General features: G+C 37.8%; 1 protein-coding gene across 1 annotated transcript in view; it reads left to right on the top strand.

Annotated features, from left to right (window-relative positions):
* Window positions 1-636: 636 nt before the first annotated feature.
* Window positions 637-27,614, top strand: part of SMC3 (structural maintenance of chromosomes 3) — a 241,735-nt gene continuing 214,757 nt past the window's right edge. Inside the window, exons 1-9 of the mRNA XM_053692998.1 lie at window positions 637-776; window positions 9,003-9,078; window positions 12,063-12,101; window positions 22,825-22,892; window positions 23,145-23,216; window positions 23,328-23,407; window positions 23,584-23,662; window positions 26,186-26,256; window positions 26,965-26,969. Of these exons, the coding sequence (XP_053548973.1) occupies window positions 762-776; window positions 9,003-9,078; window positions 12,063-12,101; window positions 22,825-22,892; window positions 23,145-23,216; window positions 23,328-23,407; window positions 23,584-23,662; window positions 26,186-26,256; window positions 26,965-26,969 (505 nt within the window). The 5' untranslated portion in view covers window positions 637-761. The remainder of the gene's footprint in view (window positions 777-9,002; window positions 9,079-12,062; window positions 12,102-22,824; window positions 22,893-23,144; window positions 23,217-23,327; window positions 23,408-23,583; window positions 23,663-26,185; window positions 26,257-26,964; window positions 26,970-27,614) is intronic.

Here is a 27,614-nt window from a genome sequence, read left to right as displayed (position 1 = left end):
AAAGGGACAGTCAACACCAGAATTTTTGTTGTTTAAAAAGACATGCTCTATTTAAATCAAGAAAGTTTTTTTTTGTTGGACTTGACTGTCTCTTTAACAAGATTAATGTAGGCAGTGGCACCCCAAAGCGTATTATCCTAATAAGGGGTCGTCACAAATAACAGACGGTCTGAGGCGAATGTACAACTAGTTCTACTGTAGCTATATCACTAGTAAATAAATATATCTTCTACTGAAATAAAACTATCACAACCACTGGACAATATAGTAGTATTAACTTATGACACGACATATAAACACAAGATAACAACGAGCATTAGAAATGAATATTTAGTGACCACAAGAATTGACCAGTTTTGCTAATTTCTGCGCAGTCCGTTCTTGTTTGGCGCCAACCCCGCTTGTGTGAGTCGTACCACTTTATCCTGTCACATAGGGGGGTTACAGAAATATCGGCCGGTTGTTACACAAACAGTGCCCTGAATATAATTTTATATCAGGGTCACTTATCTTGTTTATAATATATTTAGTCACCAGAGCTCACAATGAGGGGTCTGTAACGGCGCGGCCCGTGTAACTGGCTGGTAAACTGTATTGCCCCCCCTCGTTATATGGTCTCTCCCTCCGTTCCTCAGGAGGAGGGTATCCGTCGCCATTTTGTTTGCTGGCGGGAGATTACGGTGATTCCGTAGGCCCCGGGGAAAGCGGTGGTTTTTATCACCGTCCGACTCACCGTAGCGTGTCTACCGGTTGTGAAAACAATGTATATTAAACAGGTGAGCGGGAAGTGTGAGACATGTGGGCGTTGCGGCCTGGTTGTTTTGGTGAAGCCTGGGGCTTGAGTTAACAGTATGAGCAGGGCATCGCTAGGCCAAGAGGCTGTACACGTTGCAGATAATCCGGCCATGCTTAGTCCTCCGGGGACAGATGCTACGCTTTGCATAGGTCGCGTTTCTGCGCTCTGATAAACAAGGGGTTAAAAGGGACAAAGAAAACCGAGGCAGAGATTTAACGTCTTTGCACAAAACTAAATATGATAAAGATCCATTAGTAGCGGCGGTACAGGATCTGTGTAGTATAAGTACCCACGGGCAGATGTGCACAACGTGTACTGCAGTATTAATACTTATTGGCTGACAAGGACAACTCACTCTGCTGTAATTTTCCTCTTACTCATTTACTGTACCCATACATATTATATACCGTTTTTCTCGCCATTAAATGGACTTTCTAAAGATACCATTTTTTTCATCATATCTTATCATTTACTTTAAAAAAATGATAAAATATTAGGAAAAAATGGAAAAAAACACACTTTTTCTAACTTTGACCCCCACAATCTTACACATCTACAATCACCAAAAAACACCCATGCTAAATAGTTTCTAAATTTTGTCCTGAGTTTAGAAATACCCAATGTTTACATGTTCTTTGCTTTTTTTGCAACTTATAGGGCCATAAATACAAGTAGCACTTTGCTATTTCCAAACCACTTTTTTTTTCAAAATTAGCGCTAGTTACATTGGAACACTGATATCTTTCAGGAATCCCTGATTAACCCTTGACATGTATATATTTTTTTTTAGAAGACATCCCAAAGTATTGATCTAGGCCCATTTTGGTATATTTCATGCCACCATTTCACCACCAAATGCAATCAAATAAAAAAAATTGTTCACTTTTTCCCAAATATTTTCACAAACTTTAGGTTTCTCACTGAAATTATTTACAAACAACTTGTGCAATTATGGCATAAATGGTTGTAAATGCTTCTCTGGGATCCCCTTTGTTCAGAAATAGCAGACATATATGACTTTGGCGTTGCTTTTTGGTAATTAGAAGGCCGCTAAATGCCACTGCGCATCACACGTGTATTATGCCCAGCGGTGAAGGGGTTAATTAGGGAGTGTCTAGGGTTAATTTTAGCTTTAGTGTAGTAGACAACCTCAAGTATTGATCTAGGCCCATCTTGGTATATTTCATGCTACCATTTCACCGCTAAATGCGATCAAATAAAAAAAAACGTAAAATTTTTCACAATTTTAGGTTTCTCACTGAAATTATTTACAAACAACTTTTCAAAGTATGGCATAAATGATTGTAAATGCTTCTCTGGGATCCCCTTTGTTCAGAAATGGCAGACATATATGGCTTTGGTGTTGCTTTTTGGTAATTATAAGGCCGATAAATGCTGCTGCGCATCACATATGTATTATGGCTAGCAGTTAAGGGGTTAATTAGGGAGCTTGTAGGGAGCTTGCAGGGTTAATTTTAGCTTTAGTGTAGAGATCAGCCTCCCACCTGACACATCAGACCCCCTGATCCCTCCCAAACAGCTCCCCTCCCCCACCCCACAATTGTCCCCGCCATCTTAAGTACTGGCAGAAAGTCTGCCAGTACTAAAATAAAAGGTATATTTAAAATTTTAAAAAAAATTGTATTGCATATTTACATATGCAGCTGTGTAGGACCCCCCCTTAGCCCCCAACCTCCCTGATCCCCCCCAAACAGCTCTCTAACCCGTCACCTCTACCTTACTGGGAGCCATCTTGGTTACTGGCAGCTGTCTGCCAGTACCCTGTTTTCAAATACAAATGTGTTTTTTTTTTTTAATTTTTTTTAATTTTTTTTTTTTTTCTGTAGTGTAGCTTCCCCCCCTCCCACAGACCAATTACCCACCCGCTCCCAGATCCCTTAGATTTACTTTTGTTGGGGATTTTATCCCCCCTTACTGCCACTCATATAGCATGTATTTGCTGTAGTGTAGCGGTTCCCACCCGCTCCCTCCCCGTGCACGCCCGCCACCCCCTGTGCACGCGCGCGCTCCCGACTATCCCGCCCCCCTCTCTCTTCAGTTTTTCATCGATTGCCGCCCACCCGCCTCCCACGGTCAGCTCCCACCCACCAACGATTGCGGCCATCAATGCCGGTGCAGAGAGGGCCACAGAGTGGCTCTCTCTGCATCGGATGGGGGAAAAAGGTTATTGCAGGATGCCTCGATATCGAGGCATCACTGCAATAACCGTAAAGCGGCTGGAAGCGATCAGGATCGCTTCCAGCCGCTTTAATCCCCAAAGTCGTACAGGGTACGTCGCTGGTCTTTAAAGACCAGGTTGTGTGCGACGTACCCTGTACGACTCGTGTCGTTAAGGGGTTAAACCGTTTTATACTGGATTTTTATATCAGTATCTGTGCATCTTATTCTTTATAGCAGTGTCTATTACATGCAGTTATATGAAAATGAGTGTACACTGTCCCTTTTAAACACAAAGTCGGCTCCAGACAACACTCACCATCTAGCTCCCAGTAGTGCATTGCTGCTCCTCATCTTATTTAGTTATGCTTTTCATTAAGTATTCTAAGAGAACAAAGTACATTTGCTAATAGAAGTCAATTGGAAAGTTTGTATATATGTATTTATACATGCAGATAAATGGACAAGCAATGTCTCTAGGTTTCCTTTACTGTTTATAAGTAGTTCACAAATTAGTCGAAAATGTCTGGGCATCTCTATAATGAGCTCTCACTTTTTCCTGGTGCCAATTTACTGCTGTCTGCTGGTGCCTGAGTTATTCAAGCCCTGCTGCACATTAGTTGGTTTAAAGCAAAGTATAATGTATTGTTTGTCATTAAATGTAAATTAAAAAGCTATGTTTTGTTTTTTAAGCCTATAACTATTTTTGTAATTTAAGCAAAGGGATTAAATACATTGGGGCCAATTTTATCATGGCCCGAATGGGGCCAAATACATCTGTTTAAGAAGCAGCGGTCCTCTGAGGTGACTGACAGCAATCCGCCCGATTGCATACGATCAGGTTTATTGATACCCCTGCTAGCGGCCAATTGGCTGCGAATCTGCAGGGGGCGGAATTGCACAAGCAGTTCACCAGAACTGCTTGTGCATTGATAAATGCAGACAGCGTATGCTGTCGGCATTTATCGATGCCTGGCGGACATGATCGATACAGCGGATCATGTCTGCCAGACATGATAAATCGGCCCCATTCTGTCAAGGTACTTAACATCACTTTTTTTTTTTTTTTAACGGGACACAAAACCTAATTATTATTTTTTTTTTGATCGTATAGAGCATACTTTTTGTTTTAAACAATTTTCCAGTTTATTTCTGTTACCAAATTTGTTTAATTCTCATGGTATCCTTTGTTGAAGGAGCATCTATGCACTATGGGAGCAAGCTGAACACATCAGATGAGCCATTGACAAGAGGCATACATGTGCATCCACCAATTAGCAGCTAGCTTCCAGTGTTTAATTGTTGCTACCAGGCCCAGCTGGATATGCTTTTCAACAAAAGATGTGAAAGAACAAATCAAATTAGATATTTGAAGTAAATCAGAAAGTTATTAAAATTGTATGCTCTATCTTAACCATAAAAATGTTTAATTTTGACTTTACTGTCCCTTTAAAAAAAACGCCTTAAAAAGGGATAGTATACACCAATTATCATATAACTGCATGTAATAGACACTACTATAAAGAATAATATGTACAGATACTGATGTAAAAATCCAGTATAAAACCGTTTAAAAACTTACTTAGAAGCTTCAAGTTTAGCTCTGTTTAAAAAGTTACTGAAACACCCACGTGGGAAATAAGACATTCCCCCCCCCCCCTTCTCCTTCCTTTGCATATGAAAAGACTCTTTACACAAACAGAAGCAAGCTGGAAAAGGTATACGTCGGTATTCTCCTAAAACTTTGGGGCTTGGTTAGGAGTCTGAAAATCAAAGCAATGTTATTAAAAAAATAAGCAAAACTTTTCATTTAAAAAAAAAAAAAAACTTTATGGGCTATATAAATAGATAATCTACAAAACATTTATGCAAAGAAAAAACAAGTGTATAATGTCCCTTTAACTCGGGGTTCGACAAACCCATACAACACAGAGCCACTGGTGCCTTACAATTAGGCCCTGGTTTAGAGTTCCTAGAACATAGAATTCCTAGAACACCCCCAACATCCCTGCTGCCAACAGCAACAAGTAAAATGTAACTTTGTTGAGGCTGGATCCTTTCTAGTCCTTGCAGCTGAACACATTTGTTGAGCCCTGTCTTAGCTTTTTCATTTTGTCTGGTATCATTACTGCTTCTAGACCCAGATTCTCTGAGTATGAGATTAAAAACTACAGCATCAGTGGTTCTTTTAGTGACCTTTTGACTTCTTAGCTAGGGTGGACTATATGTTTTGTATATTCATACTGCAAATGAATTCAGAATTTCTTATTCCACTTGTTTTTTTGTATCATGCTGGCTGTCTACACAGATGTGAGGTCATGGCAATGTATTGGTTTATAGCAAAAACTTACCAATTTGATTTATTTTAAATATTTTTGATCTATAGTTTTTGAATCTTTATTTTTTATTTGAATGAGTTTTTGTAGGAAAAAATGTGCTGCACTTCCATTCTAGTAGCAAATAGAAGAATTTAACCTAAAGGGGCATTTCTTTGCAAAATGGAATGTAGAACATGCAATTTTTGCACTAGTATCCCATACCAATGGTGTGTTTAACCCTTGCAATCACATCGCTAGTCGCATGACCCAGCCTTTAACTAACGCTGCTGATTGGGTCAGTAGCAGTTTCCGCAGTGGTCTGTGGGTCCCAAGCAGTACTTCTACGGTGTGTTTAGCCCCTTTGTGGGGAGGTGCAGGATCACTAGTCTTAAAATAACATACTGTTGTGAATTAGAACTTGTCATTATTTGACTGTAATGTCCCTCTAATAACATGCTTCAACTAATCAGAGTATCTTATCTTTGCTTTAGAATGTGTTCTAACTTATGACTTTGTTATAACTGAGCAGCTCTCAACAGAATGAAAAATTTAAGAGAAAGATAATTAATATTAGGTGCCAGAAATGTCAGTTTCCATGGCGTGGGCATGAATGTGTGTGTCAGTGCATAATAATACACACACCGATAGATAGAAATATATATAATTTATTTACTGTAGTCGTTAAAGCTAAGTTAAACTTTCAAGAATGAGTGCCCGGTTTTTAAAAATAATATTAAAAACAGGGGCACTTTCATTCATGAAAGTTTACATTTCAGCGGTTTTGTTAAATACTTAACCTTTTCTTCTTGCAAGCCGGAGCAGCGATTTCCCCCGCCCGCAGCTCGTCTGGAGGAAGCCGGATTCGTCATTGCTGACGTAAGAAGAGACGAGCTACAGGCAAGGGAATCGCTGTTACGGCTTGCAAGAAGGAAAGGTAAGTATTTTAATAAAACCACTGAAATGTAAACTTTCGTGAATGAAAGTGCCCCTGTTTTTAATATTATTTTTAAAAACCGGGCACTCATTCGTGAAAATTTACCTTCACTTTAACCCCTTAAGGACTGGGCATTTCAGACAAAAACTTCCCCAAAAGACCAGAGCATTTTTAGCATCCACACTTGTATTATGCCCAGCAGTGAAGGAGTTAATTAGGTAGTTTGTAGGGTTAATTTTAGCTTTAGTGTAGAGATCAGCCTCCCACCTGACACATCCCTGTAGCATGGCTGAGCGGTCCCGCCCCCTCCAGCGATGGGCCCATCTCCCTCCTTAACCTCCCACCCACCAACGATTGGCACCACCGCTGTCCGATGCAGAGAGGGCCACAGAGTGGCCCCCTCTGCATCTGTAACTCTGCAGCAATTTCTGCAGTGCCCCACTGGTGGGGCATGCAGAAATAGCGCAATCTCACTATTTTGAGCGAGATTGCGGCAAAGAGAAGCCCAGGACTTAAGGTAAGGGCATAACGCTGGTCGTTAAGGGGATAAGCATTTTAAAAAAACGCTAGGATTTACCATCACTAAATATAAAGTGGACTTTCAGTGATCACTTAGTTTAAAAAAAAAAAAGGGTGTTAAACTCACACTGTATGTGCCGCGGCTCCTCACTAAACTCAGAACCTCCGGCCTCCCACGGCACAGTGCTTTCTACCAAAGAGGTGACGAATAGCAGTGTTTTCATATAGAACACTTGTCAGATGACTAGCGCAGCTGTTGGTTTAGAGGTGGAAATATCGCCTCATTGAGAGAAGAACACTGTGCTTTGGGCGGCCGGAGGTGCTGAGTTTAGCAAGTAGCCGCAGCAAGGAAAGGGTGAGTTTAGCAAGGAGCCGCAGCAAGGAAAGGGTGAGTTTAGCAAGGAGCCGCAGCAAAGAAAGGGTGAGTTTAGCACTCTTTTATTTACTAAGTGATCAATGCAAGTCGACTATTTTTAGTGATGGTAAATCCTAATTGGATTTACCATCACTTTAACTTCAGTCACAAGATATTTTTTTTATGTACACATCCACATTATTTCTTTCATAATTATAAATGGTATACACATTCAGGGCTATATGTAAAACACTAAAATGCAACCACTACATACAGTCACAAAACCCAACATACTGTAGCAGCTGCATTTAAGTGACCAGATCATACTCTGGATTTTTAATTGCAATCAAATAACACAATGCAGTTTGTTTTTTTTAATATAAATGTGAAAATCATTTTTACATCATTTTAGCTTCACTGCTACAGAATCTGTTGGCGCTCTACAAATAACTGATAATAATAGTAATTTTATATTTCAACAGAAAGTGCACACATTTTTTATGGTCTATGGGTGAACACTAAAATCTATTGTAGACTATATGCTACACATAGTTTGTGTCGCCACTGAGTTTTTTAAGGCAGAAATACAGGTTGGACTTATTATTTTTTTTAATTCATTTCATTTTTAACTGGGCAGGTGTATTTTTGCGTTAGTCGTTGAGTCTGGTAAGTGGTCTGGTCTCCCACAGCTTGAACTGCATGTTCTTTAGCTTTGCTATAGAAAAAGTATACCAGGAGCATGTATTCCATAAGATTTTCAAGGGATGGATAACTACATTTGTCTGTAAACTGTTACATAAACACTTAAGTTTAATGTGTTTCTTTGTCCCAGTGTAAATTGCACATTGCATAAAAGTATAAATGGTTATAGTTTACAAAGTAACTATGTTCAAGAAATGTTACATTTAACCCACTCAGACCCAAAACCTTTATAATTATAAAAAGTTTGGACTATTTAGGACTATAAGCAGGTTAATGATTTTTTTCTAATTCATGGTTAAAGTTGAGACCTGACATTTGATGCATGCAGGATATTCTGTATATTTCAATAGTTGGAGAGTGTACAGGTGTACCCCGCTCATACAGCGGGTTAAGGACCGGAGCCCCACTGTAAAGTGAAAACCGTGTTAAAATGAAACAAGGCCGATTTAGCTTTCTTTTCACTTGCCAGTGTGTTTAAAAACTTGAAAACATGTTTGAACTAACATATATTAGGGGTGCAATAGTGCTACGTTTAGTTTAACACTAGCACAGTACAGCAGGGCTCGACAAACCCAGGAGTCTGGTAGCCACTGGCTCCTAGAATTTTTACCCCTGGTTCCCAACTTTTTGGGTTATTCTCCATATATCTATATACAAATCCAACGGTCTGGCTCCTAAATATTCTTACTGGCTCCTAATTTTTAAACACATTTGTCAAGCACTGCTACAGTATTCAATAAATACTGTACCTGTAAAATAGTGACAATTACTGTAGTAAAATTTGCCAGACTACAACACTGAGACGCAGATTGCACTGTAATGCTTTAAACAGAGTGAACTGTGCATAACAAAACTGTGCCAGTCACTTTTCTCGCAATCTCATGAAGATTACAGCACTTTTTCAAAATCCTTGGAGTTTGAAGATTTAGCTCCACAAAGCACTATATAGTGAGGTATACCTGTATTTATTTGTACTCGCTTTTTTCCGCTATAAAATTGAAGTTAATTTGTTTCAGAACTGCAGGATTTGGAAGGGCTGGTGATGGGATCAGATACATAAAATATGTATATATTGTTTAAAGTTCAAAAGATTAATTTATTATGAAACATTTCTTTATTTTTAACATGTTGCATCACATATTTTGTATTTGTTCATTCACTTGTTAAAATAATTTTTACATTTTCCCCTCCTGATATTAGGTGATTATTCAAGGCTTTCGGAGTTACAGAGATCAAACTATTGTTGATCCATTTAGTTCAAAGCACAATGTAATTGGTAAGTATTTCCTACATTTATACCATGTATATAATGAGAACTCTAGCATGACTTGCTAAATGCTTACCGCATTGTTTGACTGACAGATGTAAAGAATGTAATTTCAAAATCCCATTTCCTCAAGGTGGTTTGTATTTTAAAGGGATATTAAACCCCCCCAAAAATATTTTGCAAAATTCTGACAGAGCATACAATTTAAAAAAAAAGTTTCCAATTTACTTCTATTATTATTTTTTTTTAATTCCCAGAATATTCTGTGTTGAACAGATTCCTAGATAGGCATCTGAAACACTACATGGCAGGAAATAGTACTCTTGCAAAACTGCTGCCATATAGTGCTTCAAATATGGGCCGGCTCCTAAGCTTACTTCCCTGCTTTCCAACAAGATACCAAGAGAAATAAGAAACATTGATAACAAAAATAAATTGGAACATTGTTGTCTATCAGAACCGTGAAAGAAAAAAATTGTTCATATCTCTTTAATAGAAACTAATTAATGAACTCCATTACACATTAAAGGGACAGTTAACACCTTATAATTATAAGACTTTTTTTTCTTTTTTTCAAATTAAATTTTTATTTGTTCAGGGGTTCACATATTACTTACATTTTCATTAAAGAAAAGAAAAACAATACAAAACAGAAATCATTATTGCATACATTAAATATCATCTGTTTTTCTTCTCGCAATCCCCCTCTCTTCTATTACATTATCACAGTTTACAATAAATCAAAATCAACATAATATAAGAACCTAATATATAATGTAGAAAACCTGAATTATAAGACATTTCTATTGTATTGCTATATAATATCAGCCAAGTCTTAACAAAATATAAATCCTTTTTACTGCAATTAGTTTTTGAAAGTCAAACTCCACCCACTATTTGCCTTATTTGGAGGAGCCAATCAGGGGTTTAGTCTGTGGACAACAAGGCTAGGCACTGTCATAAAGTTGGTATAAAATGCATTATCTGATAAAGCCAATTAGGGACATATATGTAGCAGTGTTAGCTTTGAGAAGTCAGCATTGCGCATTATATATATATATATATATATATATATATATATATATATATATATATATATATATATATATATATATATATATATATATATATATATATATATATATATATATATATATATATATAATTTTTTATTTTTTTTAATTATTTTTTTCTTTGCAAAGTTGTTTCATTATGCAAAACTAAAGATTTCATATACAAATCTCAGGATGACCGTAAAGTTAAAATTAAAGGACCACTCAATCCAGTAGAATTACATAACTAAAAAGTGCATAATCAAAAGATAAGGCAATAGAACTTACTCTGAATTTCAAATAAGCAGTAGATTTTTTTTTTTTTTGTGACAAATTTATTTTTTCTCCCAGTTTCCGGACCCCTGTATCATGTGACAGACATCAGCCAATCAGACTAGTATACATTCTCCAAATAATGCAATAGTGGGTGGAGTTTGAATATTGATAAATAACTGCTGTAAATAGGATGTTAATTTGTTTTAAAAACATTTAGACTTGGCTGATATGTTATTCTAGAGCAACAGAACAGAAATGTGATTACAAGGTGTTTAATTTCTCTTTTTAAATCATGGTTTTCTACATAAAGACTCATTCTTGCTTGTTATTATAATCTTAATATTTGCAACCAGATGAATGTTTCAGATTAGTTTTACAATGATAATATCGCTGAAAAGAAACAATGGCACTACTCTTATAGGTGCAAAGGGAACACTGTGTGAATTGTAGCGTTTATTATAAATACTCTTGTAATTTAGTGTTTTTGGTGCAAAGTATCAAAGCACACATTTTATATACAATTCCAGCAAAGAAGCTGGACAGGATACTTGATAAGTACTCATCCCTCTTGGGTGGAGGCTGGGTGCTTATGAGGATAATTAAAATTAAAGCCTTTATTGATTACAATTAAAATGGGTTTCAATAGAACATAAAACAATTGCAAGAAGTTATTGTCACTGAGTAACTTATGAGTCACTGTTGATAACATATACAGGCTATATATACAGCTTACTTTAACACGTAGTGGATACCACTGAGTTACTGTTGATAACTTATACAGGCTATATACGCAGCTTACTTTTAATACACAGTGGATACCACTGGGTTACTGTTGATAATTAATACAGGCAATATATATAACTTTAATACGCAGTGGATACCACTGAGTTACTGTTGATAACTAAAACAGGCTATATATTTATGAACTATTTGACCATACACGCTTATACAAAGCTAACAAGAGAAGCTGAATACTATATCCTCTATGACCTGTAACGCTCTCACGAATTGTGTGTAGATATTATTTACTATACACGAGAATAACAGTTCTGTGTTAATACATTATATTAATCTCACTATTTCGTGTTGTTGATACCCAGCAGGTTGTTAGATGCAATGCAAACTGCAGGATAATTCCTCTTCAATAGATTGTACTTTTATGTGCTCAGTTTGTGCACTTAAATTAACAGTCTGAGTATGATCATTGGGTAACTATTTATCAGCAGCATATGTACCCAGAATATATACCATCCTATTTGTTACGTAGTGATGTCACCACATGAGAGATTTTTTATTTATACACAGGCTAACTTGCTGCAATTGTTTTATGTTCTATTGAAACCCATTTTAATTGTAATCAAAGGTTGTAATTTTAATTATCCTCATACGCATCTAGCCTCCACCCAAGAGGGAAGAGTGCTTATCAAGTATCCTGTCCAGCTTCTTTTCTGGAATTGTGTATATATAGTTTTACAATGAGACCAGATAATTACCATAAAAAATTAAAAAAACATTGTTTTTATAATCCAGCCTGTTTTATTTTATTGCATTGCTTTCTTTCACATCTTTGTTGCACATTATGTGTCCTACCCACCTCAATACCTCAATGTATTTATTATTGTAAATCAACAACATTCTAATGTAAATTACCATTTATTTATTTAGTGGGAAGAAATGGATCTGGCAAAAGTAATTTTTTCTATGGTGAGTAATGCAGTTTTTGAAATACCTTTGTTTCACTACTATCATCTGTTTTGAGAGGAATTGGGTATTTCTTTTTCAAGATACGAGTCCACGGATTTCATCCTTACTTATGGGATTACGCCTCCTGGTCAACAGGAAGAGGCAAAGAGCACCACAGCAGAGCTGTATAAATAGCTCCTCCCTTCCCTCCCAATCCAGTCATTCTCTTTGCCTGTGTTAGTAATAGGAAGAGGTAAAGTGAGGTGTTAGTTTAGATTCTTCAATCAAGAGTTTTTTTATTTCTAAATGGTGCCAGTGAGTACTATTTTATTTCAGGGTGTAGCCAGGACCTGGTCAGCCTCTTGTGAGCCGAGCTACAGGTGGATTGAAAGCATTGGGAAAATGGTGGGAGTAATTTCTCACTGCGCCTCCCATACTGTGTGCTGCCCTTCTTAATATGGTCTTAGCAATTGTTAACTAAGGCCCTGTATGTCTCCACAGAATGGCAAGAAGGTAAAGAGGACTTCTTCATAGCTGTGGGACCTTTCATGCTGTCGCTAAGCACTATGGTATGTGCAGCTTAAATTTCTGGGACAGCACTAACTCAGACACTGCTGTAATTTTTATTTCTATGACTCCCTAATTCCCCAGGGCTTCTCTATAGGTATTAGGGAAGATGTGGTGGGGGAGGATTAGATAGGGGCGCTCAGGACACATTTATTCTATGTGAGAGTGCAGACAGACTTTGGGCTGGACGCTGGGGCTAACGCTGAAGAGTATCATCCGCTTTGCTTATGACACTGCTGGACAGCAGCCTCCTGAACGGATTACGGCTCATTTAACAGATTTGCAAGGCAGCTACTTGGTCTTCTCTTCACACTTTTTTCCAAATTTTCCAAATTCAATACTTTTGCCTCTTCTGAGGCTTTTTTTTGGGAGGAAAGTTCTTCAAGCAGTGGTGCCTTCCGTTTAGGTTCCCTGTCTTGTCCCTCCCATTTCATCCGTGTACTTTAGCTTTGGTATTGTATCCCATAAGTAAGGATGACATCCGTGGACTTTTCGTATCTTGAAAAAGAAAAGGAAATTTATGCCTACCTGATACATTTATTTCTTTTTCTATATGACGAGTCCACGGCGCGCCCTGTTTTTTTTGCGACAGGTTATTATTTTTGTTAAACTTTAGTCACCTCTGCACCTTGGCTCTTCCTTTCTCTTCCTAACTTCGGTCGAATGACTGGGTTGGGAGGGAAGGGAGGAGCTATTTATACCGCTCTGCTGTGGTGCTCTTTGCCTCCTCCTGTTGAACAGGAGGCATAATCCCATAAGTAAGGATGAAATCTGTGAACTCGTCGTATCGAAAAAGAAATAAATTTATCAGGTAAGCATAAATTTCCTTTTTAAAATGTCTTTGGGGAAATAGCTTTAAATTAGAGCTGCAACAACTAATAGTCATAATCGATAATAATCGATTATGAAAATAGTTGTCAACGAATCTCATAATCAATTAATCGATTAGTTTGTTTGCAATTAGTTGGTCTGTGTACAACACCAGCTGCTTCACTCTAATGAACTCCTGCATATGATATTGTGTTTTATGGTTATGTCCTTAGCCTAAAGGACGTCTACAGACGTCTACTTTTCACTTTTTCAGGACAGTATACGTTTTCAACTACCCCTGGCTTATGTGCAACCCAGATATAATAGTCATCATTTGGATTGATTATATTAAATATGGTGATTTGGAACTATGCTTTTCATGATATAGTGCCAAGCTTGTTTACACCTTGCCCTTAGATTGATGGGAGTTATTTAAATTGATGTGCACTATTATCTGTTTGCACAATTATTAGCGTATTGCTTGCTATTGCTGATTATATGTACTGTATAAATAAAGGTGTAAGGCTTTGTCCTGTTATTGATATACAGTCCTTAGCACTTTTGATTTTGTTTTTTATAGCTTTTTTATATTTTTAATAAATTGTGATAATATGTACCAGATTCAACCTTTATAAGTATATATTCGTTATTTTTAGAGCGGACTAGATATTTCCCCTAACCTTATAGCTGGTTATTTACCATTGCATATAGATATTCAAGATATTTTTATGTTAGAATGAAGTCAAGGGTTACTTTATTGAGAGGCCCCTTGCCAAAGTAGAAAACACTTAGCATTGGTGAAGAGCTAACAAAGATAAATATCCCACTTTGGTGAAATTGGCAAAACCCTACTTATACACCTCAACAGCCTTTTCTCTGCTGCAGGAAATATAGCTGCAAACAGAGAACCAGCCTTAGCCAGAAGCATGTGGACATGTTGAGATTTTTGCATTTCAATGCAAAGTTTCTGAAAGAGTGAATAACAGAATGTTATTAATAGTGATAGTCTAACTCTTTCTAGTTCTACCTCTTTTCAAACAGTTTGTGGTTTTGTTTTGTTTAATTATAAAAATGTGCTCTGCTGCTTACAAATTGAAGAAACAGTTGTGTTAATGTAAAGTTTTAGTCTGAAGTTTATATTTGTAACACTCGTGGATTTTATTTAAAACGTAGAAAACTATTATTGATTCTATTTTTATACGATTAGTCGATTAATCGAAAAAATAATCAGCCGATTAATCGATTATGAAAATAATCGTTAGTTGCAGCCCTACTTTAAATAATAGCAATTCAAAATGGTCTTCTTTTAAAAGTAATAAAGAGAATAGGAATAAAAATGAAGCATTATTTGCTTTAAACCAAATAACCACTGGAATAGGGCTATAAGTCATAGTTTCTCAACCTGTGGTACGTGTATCCCTGTGGGTACTTAGGGCATTATCACGGGGTACTCCAGTGATTGGCCTCTATTTGTTTTCCTGATGTAGCTTTTGTAAACATAACATATATCAAAGAAAGCTGTGTTTCTCATTTCTTCCCTTGAGCACTCCTAACAGGTCAGGGTGTGAGTATGTCCCTGCATAGGTTAGACCACTGCTCAATTACTGATTCACCTCAAATTAGTAAAGCCTTAGATTCTTAATTGGTATTGACATATGAGGGCTGGAGTTGAGCTTTACTGATATGAACAGAGGAAGTGTATTACTGTGACCAAGTGTGGCAATAGGTAAAGTGCATCATTCTGAAGTGTGCTGCGCAAAACGAGACAGATAAACTGTGTACGAAATGGTTAAATAGAAAGATGGTAACTTAAAGATTACTTTCTGCACCATGCAGATGTAGTTTATTGTAAAAATGGACAAATATTAAACTCTGGAAAACATAAAACGGATATCTGATTCCTATATATTTTCTTAATTAACATATCAAATACAAACTTGTGAAATCAAGTAATACACATGATTTCCATTTTTGCTCATGTAAAAAAATCAATAATATTTGTGCTACAGTTGGGGTAGATAGAAAGCAAATGTATGCCTAGAGGGGTACTTGCTACAAAAAGATTGAGAGGTTCTGTAAGTGTCACTGATTGTATTTCATCTGTGTTATAAAGACAATACATTCAATATTGTTAAAGGGAGGTACAATTTTTAAGCTTTCCAATTTACTAATATTTATCTAAATTGCTTCAGTTTCTTGGTATCCCTTGTTGAAGAAACAACAATTCACATGGGTTAGCCAAGCACATGAGGCATTTATATATGCAGCCACCAATCAGCAGCTACTAAGTCTACCTATATATGCTTTTCAACAAAGGATAATGAGAATTAAACAAATTAGATTATAGAAGCTAATTGCATAGTTGTCTAAAATTGCATGTTCTTTCTGAATCATGAAAGAAAAAAAATGTGGGTTTCATGTCCCTTTAAACCCTTGCCCTAAATGAACAGAAGTAATGCGTCCCTGATCGTGCTTCCTTACCATATGAAGCCAGATTGCCAGAGAAGCTTTTACAACCATTTTCTTCTGTTAAGTGTGATCAGTCCACGGGTCATCATTACTTCTGGGATATTACTCCTCCCCAACAGGAAGTGCAAGAGGATTCACCCAGCAGAGCTGCATATAGCTCCTCCCCTCTACGTCACTCCCAGTCATTCTCTTGCACCCAACGACTAGATAGGATGTGTGAGAGGACTATGGTGATTATACTTAGTTTTATATCTTCAATCAAAAGTTTGTTATTTTAAAATAGCACCGGAGTGTGTTATTATCTCTCTGGCAGAGTTTGAAGAAGAATCTACCAGAGTTTTTGTTATGATTTTAGCCGGAGTAGTTAAGATCATATTGCTGTTTCTCGGCCATCTGAGGAGAGGTAAACTTCAGATCAGGGGACAGCGGGCAGATGAATCTGCATAGAGGTATGTAGCAGTTTTTATTTTCTGACAATGGAATTGATGAGAAAATCCTGCCATACCGATATAATGTCATGTATGTATACTTTACACTTCAGTATTCTGGGGAATGGTACTTCACTAGAATTACACTGTAAGAAATACATAAAGCTGTTTAATAACTAGAGATTATGTTTAACGTTTTTGCTGGAATGTAAAATCGTTTTCATTTACTGAGGTACTGAGTGAATAAATGTTTGGGCACTATTTTTCCACTTGGCAGTTGCTTAATCTGTTTTTCTGACAGTTTCTGTTCTCCCTCACTGCTGTGTGTGAGGGGGAGGGGCCGTTTTTTTGGCGCTTTTACTGCATCAAATATTTCAGTCAGCAACTCATTGTATTCCCTGCATGATCCGGTTCATCTCTACAGAGCTCAGGGGTCTTCAAAACTTATTTTGAGGGAGGTAATTTCTCTCAGCAGAGCTGTGAGAATTATAGTTTGACTGAGATAAAAAACGTTTATTCTGTAATTTGTTTCCTGCTTTCAGAATTTGTTATCTTTGCTAATGGGATTAAACCTTTGCTAAAGTTGTGTTGTTTACAAGGATTGAGGCTATAACTGTTTCAATTTATTAATTTTCAACTGTCATAGATCTTCTGTGCTTCTTAAAGGCACAGTACGTTTTAATATTATTCTAATTGAATTGTATTTCCAAGTTGCAAGTTTATTTGCTAGTGTGTTAAACATGTCTGATTCAGAGGATGATACCTGTGTCATTTGTTGCAATGCCAAAGTGGAGCCCAATAGAAATTTATGTACTAACTGTATTGATGCTACTTTAAATAAAAGTCAATCTGTACAAATTGAACAAATTTCACCAAACAACGAGGGGAGAGTTATGCCGACTAACTCGCCTCACGTGTCAGTACCTACATCTCCCGCTCAGAGGGAGGTGCGTGATATTGTAGCGCCGAGTACATCTGGGCGGCCATTACAAATCACATTACAGGATATGGCTACTGTTATGACTGAGGTTTTGGCTAAATTACCAGAACTAAGAGGTAAGCGTGATCACTCTGGGGTGAGAACAGAGTGCGCTGATAATATTAGGGCCATGTCAGACACTGCGTCACAGGTGGCAGAACATGAGGACGGAGAACTTCATTCTGTGGGTGACGGTTCTGATCCAAACAGACTGGATTCAGATATTTCAAATTTTAAATTTAAACTGGAAAACCTCCGTGTATTACTAGGGGAGGTGTTAGCGGCTCTGAATGATTGTAACACAGTTGCAATACCAGAGAAAATGTGTAGGTTGGATAAATATTTTGCGGTACCGACGAGTACTGAGGTTTTTCCTATACCTAAGAGACTTACTGAAATTGTTACTAAGGAGTGGGATAGACCCGGTGTGCCGTTCTCACCCCCTCCGATATTTAGAAAAATGTTTCCAATAGACGCCACCACAAGGGACTTATGGCAAACGGTCCCTAAGGTGGAGGGAGCAGTTTCTACCTTAGCTAAGCGTACCACTATCCCGGTGGAGGATAGCTGTGCTTTTTCAGATCCAATGGATAAAAAGTTAGAGGGTTACCTTAAGAAAATGTTTGTTCAACAAGGTTTTATATTGCAACCCCTTGCATGCATTGCGCCGATCACGGCTGCAGCGGCATTCTGGATTGAGTCTCTGGAAGAGAACATTGGTTCAGCTACTCTGGACGACATTACGGACAGGCTTAGAGTCCTTAAACTAGCTAATTCATTCATTTCGGAGGCCGTAGTACATCTTACTAAACTTACGGCGAAGAATTCAGGATTCGCCATTCAGGCACGCAGGGCGCTGTGGCTAAAATCCTGGTCAGCTGATGTTACTTCTAAGTCTAAATTGCTTAATATACCTTTCAAAGGGCAGACCTTATTCGGGCCCGGGTTGAAAGAGATTATCGCTGACATTACAGGAGGTAAAGGCCATGCCCTGCCTCAGGACAAAGCCAAAGCCAAGACTAGACAGTCTAATTTTCGTTCCTTTCGTAATTTCAAAGCTGGAGCAGCATCAACTTCCTCTGCACCAAAACAGGAAGGAGCTGTTGCTCGCTACAGACAAGGCTGGAAACCTAACCAGTCCTGGAACAAGGGCAAGCAGACTAGGAAACCTGCTGCTGCCCCTAAGACAGCATGAATTGAGGGCCCCCGATCCGGGATCGGATCTAGTGGGGGGCAGACTTTCTCTCTTCGCCCAGGCTTGGGCAAGAGATGTTCAGGATCCCTGGGCGCTAGAGATAATATCTCAGGGATACCTTCTGGACTTCAAATACTCTCCTCCAAGAGAGAGATTTCATCTGTCAAGATTGTCAACAATCCAGACAAAGAAAGAGGCGTTTCTACGCTGCGTACAAGAGCTCTTGTTAATGGGAGTAATCCATCCAGTTCCACGATCGGAACAGGGACAGGGGTTTTACTCAAATCTGTTTGTGGTTCCCAAAAAAGAGGGAACTTTCAGACCAATCCTGGACTTAAAGATCCTAAACAAATTCCTAAGAGTTCCATCGTTCAAGATGGAGACTATTCGGACAATTTTACCTATGATCCAAGAGGGTCAGTACATGACCACTGTAGATTTAAAAGATACTTACCTTCACATACCGATTCACAAAGATCATTATCGGTACCTAAGGTTTGCCTTCCTAGACAGGCATTACCAGTTTGTGGCTCTTCCATTCGGATTGGCTACAGCTCCAAGAATCTTCACAAAGGTTCTGGGTGCTCTTCTGGCGGTACTAAGACCGCGGGGAATCTCGGTAGCTCCATACCTAGACGACATTCTGATACAAGCTTCAAGCTTTCAAACTGCCAAGTCTCATACAGAGTTAGTGCTGGCATTTCTAAGTTCACATGGATGGAAGGTGAACGAAAAGAAAAGTTCACTCGTTCCACTCACAAGAGTTCCCTTCCTGGGGACTCTTATAGATTCTGTAGAAATGAAGATTTACCTGACAGAGGACAGGCTAACAAGACTTCAAAGTGCTTGCCGCACCCTTCATTCCATTCAACACACGTCAGTGGCTCAATGCATGGAGGGAATCGGCTTAATGGTAGCGGCAATGGACATAGTACCCTTTGCACGCTTACACCTCAGACCACTGCAACTGTGCATGCTAAGTCAGTGGAATGGGGATTACTCAGACTTATCCCCTTCTCTGAATCTGGATCAAGAGACCAGAAATTCTCTTCTATGGTGGCTTTCTCGGCCACATCTGTCCAGGGGGATGCCATTCAGCAGACCAGACTGGACAATTGTAACAACAGACGCCAGCCTTCTAGGTTGGGGTGCCGTCTGGAATTCTCTGAAGGCTCAGGGACAATGGAGTCAGGAGGAGAGTCTCCTGCCAATAAACATTCTGGAATTGAGAGCAGTTCTCAATGCCCTCCTGGCTTGGCCCCAGTTGACAACTCGGGGGTTCATCAGGTTTCAGTCGGACAACATCACGACTGTAGCTTACATCAACCATCAGGGAGGGACAAGAAGCTCCCTAGCTATGATGGAAGTATCAAAGATAATTCTCTGGGCAGAGTCTCACTCTTGCCACCTGTCAGCAATCCACATCCCGGGAGTGGAGAACTGGGAGGCGGATTTCTTAAGTCGTCAGACTTTTCATCCGGGGGAGTGGGAACTTCATCCGGAGGTCTTTGCCCAAATACTTCGACGTTGGGGCAAACCAGAGATAGATCTCATGGCGTCTCGACAGAACGCCAAGCTTCCTCGTTACGGGTCCAGATCCAGGGATCCAGGAGCAGTCCTGATAGATGCTCTGACAGCACCTTGGGACTTCAGGATGGCTTACGTGTTTCCACCCTTCCCGTTGCTTCCGCGATTGATTGCCAGAATCAAACAAGAGAGAGCATCAGTGATTCTAATAGCACCTGCGTGGCCACGCAGGACTTGGTATGCAGACCTGGTGGACATGTCATCCTGTCCACCTTGGTCTCTACCTCTGAAACAGGACCTTCTGATACAGGGTCCCTTCAAACATCAAAATCTAACTTCTCTGAAGCGGACTGCTTGGAAATTGAACGCTTGATTTTATCAAGACGTGGGTTTTCTGAGTCAGTTATTGATACCTTAATACAGGCTAGGAAACCTGTTACCAGAAAGATTTACCATAAGATATGGCGTAAATACCTATATTGGTGTGAATCCAAAGGTTACTCTTGGAGTAAGGTTAGGATTCCTAGGATATTGTCTTTTCTACAAGAAGGTTTAGAAAAGGGTTTATCTGCTAGTTCATTAAAGGGACAGATCTCAGCTCTGTCCATTCTGTTACACAAACGTCTGTCAGAAGTTCCTGACGTCCAGGCTTTTTGTCAGGCTTTGACCAGGATTAAGCCTGTGTTTAAAACTGTTGCTCCACCATGGAGTCTAAACCTTGTTCTTAATGTTTTTCAGGGCGTTCCGTTTGAACCCCTTCATTCCATTGATATAAAGTTGTTATCTTGGAAAGTTCTATTTTTAATGGCTATTTCCTCGGCTCGAAGAGTCTCTGAATTATCAGCCTTACATTGTGATTCTCCTTATTTGATTTTTCATTCGGATAAGGTAGTCCTGCGTACTAAACCTGGGTTCTTACCTAAGGTAGTTACTAACAGGAATATCAATCAAGAGATTGTTGTTCCTTCTTTATGCCCAAATCCTTCTTCAAAGAAGGAACGTCTACTGCACAACCTGGATGTAGTCCGTGCTCTAAAATTTTACTTACAGGCAACTAAGGAATTTCGACAAACGTCTTCTCTGTTTGTCATTTACTCTGGGCAGAGGAGAGGTCAAATAGCTTCCGCTACCTCTTTTTCTTTTTGGCTTCGTAGCATAATTCGTTTAGCTTATGAGACTGCTGGACAGCAGCCTCCTGAAAGAATTACAGCTCATTCTACTAGAGCTGTGGCTTCCACTTGGGCCTTCAAGAATGAGGCCTCTGTTGAACAGATTTGCAAGGCTGCAACTTGGTCTTCGCTTCATACTTTTTCCAAATTTTACAAATTTGACACTTTTGCTTCATCGGAGGCTATTTTTGGGAGAAAGGTTCTTCAGGCAGTGGTTCCTTCTGTATAAAGAGCCTGCCTATCCCTCCCGTCATCCGTGTACTTTTGCTTTGGTATTGGTATCCCAGAAGTAATGATGACCCGTGGACTGATCACACTTAACAGAAGAAAACATAATTTATGCTTACCTGATAAATTCCTTTCTTCTGTAGTGTGATCAGTCCACGGCCCGCCCTGTTTTTAAGGCAGGTAAATATTTTTTAATTTATACTCCAGTCACCACTTCACCCTTGGCTTTTCCTTTCTCGTTGGTCCTTGGTCGAATGACTGGGAGTGACGTAGAGGGGAGGAGCTATATGCAGCTCTGCTGGGTGAATCCTCTTGCACTTCCTGTTGGGGAGGAGTAATATCCCAGAAGTAATGATGACCCGTGGACTGATCACACTACAGAAGAAAGGAATTTATCAGGTAAGCATAAATTATGTTTTTCTTATGACTGCAGTAGTTGTGTATAAATATTTATTTTTTTATTTTTAATATGACCGTATTTGGCAGCCAAATTAATGACATTGAATATACCAAAATGGGCCTAGATTAATACCTTGGGTTATCTACTTAAAAAAAAAAAAAAAACATAAAAAAAAAATATATATATATATATGCCAATAGTTGTGGGATAAGCACTCTCACCTCCTCATTGACTGGCCAGGGTGTCAGGGACAATGGTTTAAAATACTGCAAAATAGATCTGCACTCACTGGACTTTAAATAACAAAACGTGGTTTATTGTTGTGACTTTTCGGGGATCAACTGTCTCCTTCATCAGACAAAACGGGGTATATATATATTTATTAATTTCATAGATAAAGAAAAACAAAGGAGTGAATTCAAAAATGGTAAAAAAAACCAAAAAAACCTGATACTTTTTCTCTGAAATTCTAGGTACCGAAGGGGTTTAAAAATGGTTGCATTCTCTGGTGAACATAACCTAATTAATTTTTTTTTCAGGTTATGTTAAAAATAATTGAAAAAAAAATATTTTATATGGTAGTTATTTCAACATTAAAAAAAATGTTCTTCTCAAATAAAGCAGTATTCCTCATTAGTTTGCTAACCTTTTTAGCCTGAATATATTATGTGCATCTAATCTACTTACAGCATGCAAATATTGGCTTGTACCAGGTCCACACATGCTTTGGAGATTTGTATTGTGAGCTTGCTCCTGTGCATGGCTTGGCTTAGACTCTGAGCACAGGTTGTGCCGAATGTTACTGTGTGCTATGCTACCTTATCAGCTAGTGTATGTTCACTATTGAAAATAAAGTCACGTCTTACTTAGAGATTTAGTTAAGGCTGGCCGTTTGATAAAAAAAAATGACTGAAATTTGATCTTAGAAAAAGGCTTATAAAATGTTTAATAAATCTTCTCTTTTGTATGCAGCCATTCAGTTTGTTCTCAGTGATGAGTTCAGTCATCTTCGTCCAGAGCAAAGGCTTGCTCTATTGCACGTAAGTAAAACATTGACTTCATAGACCTATTTGCTTTACAGTCAAAATTAGAATCACCATAATATAGAGCAGACCTATTTAATTATGTTTAAGGATGTTTCTGTCTTCTTATGTATAGTAAAAAAAAAGAAAACGTTTTTTAATCTTGACTTTTTTTTAATCTTGAGGAAACTGTTAGTATATAATGTACAGTGCAATGGCTTGAAAGACAATAATAAAAAAAAATAATTTTCTTTTGAATTTAATTTTCAGGAAGGAACAGGACCTCGTGTTATTTCAGCCTTTGTGGAAATTATTTTTGACAACTCTGACAACAGGTTACCAGTAAGTTACTTATGTATGTATCAGTATGTCCTTTTCTTTGTTCCTATTTCTTCTTCTTGGTATATAAAGGTGTATTGATTTATTTATTTATTTTTAAATTAATTGGTTTAGATCGACAAAGAAGAGGTATCATTAAGAAGAGTCATTGGTGCCAAAAAGGATCAATATTTCCTGGACAAGAAAATGGTGACGTAGGTGGTGATACATATTCTATGTAAACTTTGTTTGCCAAATATGAGCAAAGGAGTAAAATTCAGAACTCCAGGCACAAGTTAAACTTTAACTTCGATAACTACTTTTTAAAGCTGCTGTATACATTATTTATTGGGTTCTCAAACCTTATTTTCTTTAATATTCTTATTTGCAGAAAAAACGATGTAATGAATCTCCTTGAAAGTGCTGGGTTTTCTCGCAGTAATCCATACTACATTGTGAAACAAGGAAAGGTATGAAGATCCTGCTTGAAGCTTACTTTAGTACTACAGCATGATTACAAATGTGACTGGTGAGAATAGTTTGCCTAAAAGAATTTTTAAGACATTCTTTTGCTTTAAAATCTATAGTATATTTTTGTTTTTAGTTTTGAAGAATTTACATTATTGTGGTCTTTCACTGAAAATCATTAGCTTTTAGCTTGTTTTATTTTTGTAATGTACATTATAATATAGTCTCACTGGGTAAGAACAACACTCGGCATGCATTTATAGCTTATTTAGTAAAAGTGCTTATTTCTCTTGTAGTGTATTCAGTCCACGGATCATCCATTACTTATGGGATATATTCCCTTCCCAACAGGAAGTTGCAAGAGGATCACCCAAGCAGAGCTGCTATATAGCTCCTCCCCTCACATGTCATACCCAGTCATTCTCTTGCAACTCTCAACATAGTAGGAAGGCGTGAGAGGAGTGTGGAGTTTTTATACTTAATTATTTCTTCTATCAAAAGTTTGTTATTTTAAAATGGCACCGGAGTGTGCTGTTTTTCTCTCAGGCAGTATTTAGAAGAAGAATCTTCCTGCGTTTTCTATGATCTTAGCAGAAGTAACTAAGATCCACTGGCTGTTCTCGCACATTCTGATGAGTGGGGTAACTTCAGAAAAGGGAATAGCATGCGGGGTCCCCTGCAAATGAGGTATGTGCAGTAAAATATTTTTCTAAGGAATGGAATTGACTAAGAAAATACTGCTGATACTGATGTAATGTAAGTACAGCCTTAAATGCAGTAGTAGCGACTGGTATCAGGCTGATGAATGTATGTGCAGTAAAGTAATTTTCTAAGGAATGGAATTTGACTAAGAAAATGCTGTTAATACTGAAGTAATGTATGAGCCTTAACTGCAGTAGAAGCGACTGGTAGCAGGCTTATTAATAACACTACATAACCTTTAAAATGGATGTTTAAAACGTTTACTGGCATGTTAATCGTTTTTGTGAGGTACTTTGGTGATAAAACTTATTGGGGCATGATTTTTTCCACATGGCTAACGTATATTTCTGCATAGAAACAGTTAACTGAGGTTTCCCACTGTTGTAATATGAGTGGGAGGGGCCTATTTTAGCGCTTTTTTGCGCAGTAAAAATTCAGTCACAGTCTTCCTGCTTCTTCCTCCATGATCCAGGACGTCTCTAGAGAGCTCAGGGGTCTTCAAAATTCATTTTGAGGGAGGTAATCAGTCACAGCAGACCTGTGACAGTGTGTTTGACTGTGATAAAAACGTTAATTGTTAAATTGATTATCCGTTTTGGGTATTAAGGGGTTAATCATCCATTTGCTAGTGGGTGCAATCCTTTGCTAACTTAATACATTTACTGTGAAAATTTGGTTGCTATAACTGATTTGGTTCATTGTTATTTCAACTGTGACAGTTTTTTTGTGCTTCTTAAAGGCGCAGTAGCGTTTTTTTATATTGCTTGTAAATTTATTTGAAAGTATTTTCCAAGCTTGCTAGTCTCATTGCTAGTCTGTTTTAAACATGTCTGACACAGATGAATCTGTTTGTTCACTATGTTTGAAGGCCAATGTGGAGCCCCATAGAAATATGTGTACTAAATGTATTGATGTCACTTTAAATAAAAGTCAGTCTTTATCTGTAAAGAAATTATCACCAGACAACGAGGGGGAAGTTATGCCGACTAACTCTCCTCACGTGTCAGTACCTTCGCCTCCCGCTCAGGAGGCGCGTGATATTGTGGCGCCAAGTACATCAGAGAGGCCCAGACAAATCACTTTGCAAGACATGGCTACTGTTATGACAGAGGTATTATCTAAATTGCCAGAATTAAGAGGCAAGCGCGATAGCTCTGGGTTAAGGACAGAGCGCGCTGATGATGTGAGAGCCATGTCCGATACTGCGTCACAATTTGCAGAACATGAGGACGGAGAGCTTCATTCTGTGGGTGACGGATCTGATCCAGGGAGACCGGATTCAGAGATTTCTAATTTTAAATTTAAAATGATTTGTAGTTGAGAGTGGCGCTACTAAAAGCTAAAAAGTATTAAAAACTATGAGAGGAAATATATGTGTTACCTACTAAATATTTTATGTATATATTTTCAAATAAATAAGTATACCTTTACTAGATTATGAATTTAGGAAGAATACATCTATTCTATTCACATAAATTTCATAAGCATTTTAGTACAATCAAAAGTTTTTATTATATTACAATCTTATGCTGAGAAAAAACTAAAACATATAAAATACACAGCTGTATATCTATATAAATAAAATATTTCACTAATGACTCACAAAGTAAAAACAGATATTGATATGGTAAAATATAAAATATAAATGAGAGAGCCCAGATAAAGTAACGATGTCCACAAATATTACTTAGAGGTGTGGTCTGTATATTGAAACAAAAGGATTTGTTGAATTAGTTTGAAAGATTCTCTTAATAACACAATTGTTTCAAACAGTTCATATAGTATCCAAGTTCAGTTGATAAAATATTTGAATGTGTTTGAAGTCTCTAGGCTTGCGCAAGCTGAAGAAAACCGAATCGCTGCATCGCTACGTTTACCCAAATTTAAAAGACCGGTAAGCCTAGAGACTTCAAACACATTCAAAAAGAGGTAAGACCACCTATGAAGCGGGGTTAACACATGAAGGAGGAGGTAAGACCACTTATATAGCGGTTCTGATATACCTCATAAAGTCATATACCTCATAAAGTGCCATTTAAGTTTACTGCAAATAATACACAAGCAAGATTGTTGCCCTGCTAAACATACTGGATTTTTAACATCCATTTGGGAACTCGGCCACTCTAATCATTTGAGCTTTGATATTTTATCAACTAAACTTGGATACCATATGAACTGTTTGAAACAATTGTGTTATTAAGAGAATCTTTGAGCTTTGATATTTTATCAACTGAACTTGGATACTATATGAACTGTTTGAAACAATTGTGTTATTAAGAGAATCTTTCAAACTAATTCAACAAATCCTTTTGTTTCAATATACAGACCACACCTCTAAGTAATATTTGTGGACATCGTTACTTTATCTGGGCTCTCTCATTTATATTTTATATTTTATATTTTACCATATCAATATCTGTTTTTACTTTGTGAGTCATTAGTGAAATATTTTATTTATATAGATATACAGCTGTGTATTTTATATGTTTTAGTTTTTTCTCAGCATAAGATTGTAATATAATAAAAACTTTTGATTGTACTAAAATGCTTATGAAATTTATGTGAATAGAATAGATGTATTCTTCCTAAATTCATAATCTAGTAAAGGTATACTTATTTATTTGAAAATATATACATAAAATATTTAGTAGGTAACACATATATTTCCTCTCATAGTTTTTAATACTTTTTAGCTTTTAGTAGTGCCACTCTCAACTACAAATCATTTTAAATTCGTGACCAGGAAGGGGGTTTACAGAGAGAGGCAAAAGTATTTTAAGTCCAAGCGCTGTTTTTATACATATCCCCATTTAATTTTAAATTTAAGCTTGAGAACCTCCGTGTATTGCTAGGGGAGGTATTAGCGGCTTTGAATGATTGTAACACAGTTGCAATTCCAGAGAAATTATGTAGGCTGGATAGATACTATGCAGTGCCGGTGTGTACTGACGTTTTTCCTATACCTAAAAGGCTTACAGAGATTATTAGCAAGGAGTGGGATAGACCCGGTGTGCCCTTTTCCCCTCCTCCTATATTTAGGAAAATTTTTCCAATAGACGCCACCACACGAGACTTATGGCAAACGGTCCCTAAGGTGGAGGGAGCAGTTTCTACTTTAGCAAAGCGTACCACTATCCCGGTGGAGGATAGTTGTGCTTTTTCGGATCCAATGGATAAAAAGTTAGAAGGTTACCTTAAGAAAATGTTTGTTCAACAAGGTTTTATCTTACAGCCCCTTGCATGCATTGCGCC

Source organism: Bombina bombina, chromosome 9, assembly GCF_027579735.1.
Source record: "Bombina bombina isolate aBomBom1 chromosome 9, aBomBom1.pri, whole genome shotgun sequence".
Classification (NCBI taxonomy): Eukaryota; Metazoa; Chordata; class Amphibia; order Anura; family Bombinatoridae; genus Bombina; species Bombina bombina.
The sequence above is the reverse complement of the archived record's forward strand: the minus strand, read 5'-3'. Positions and strand labels throughout refer to the sequence as shown.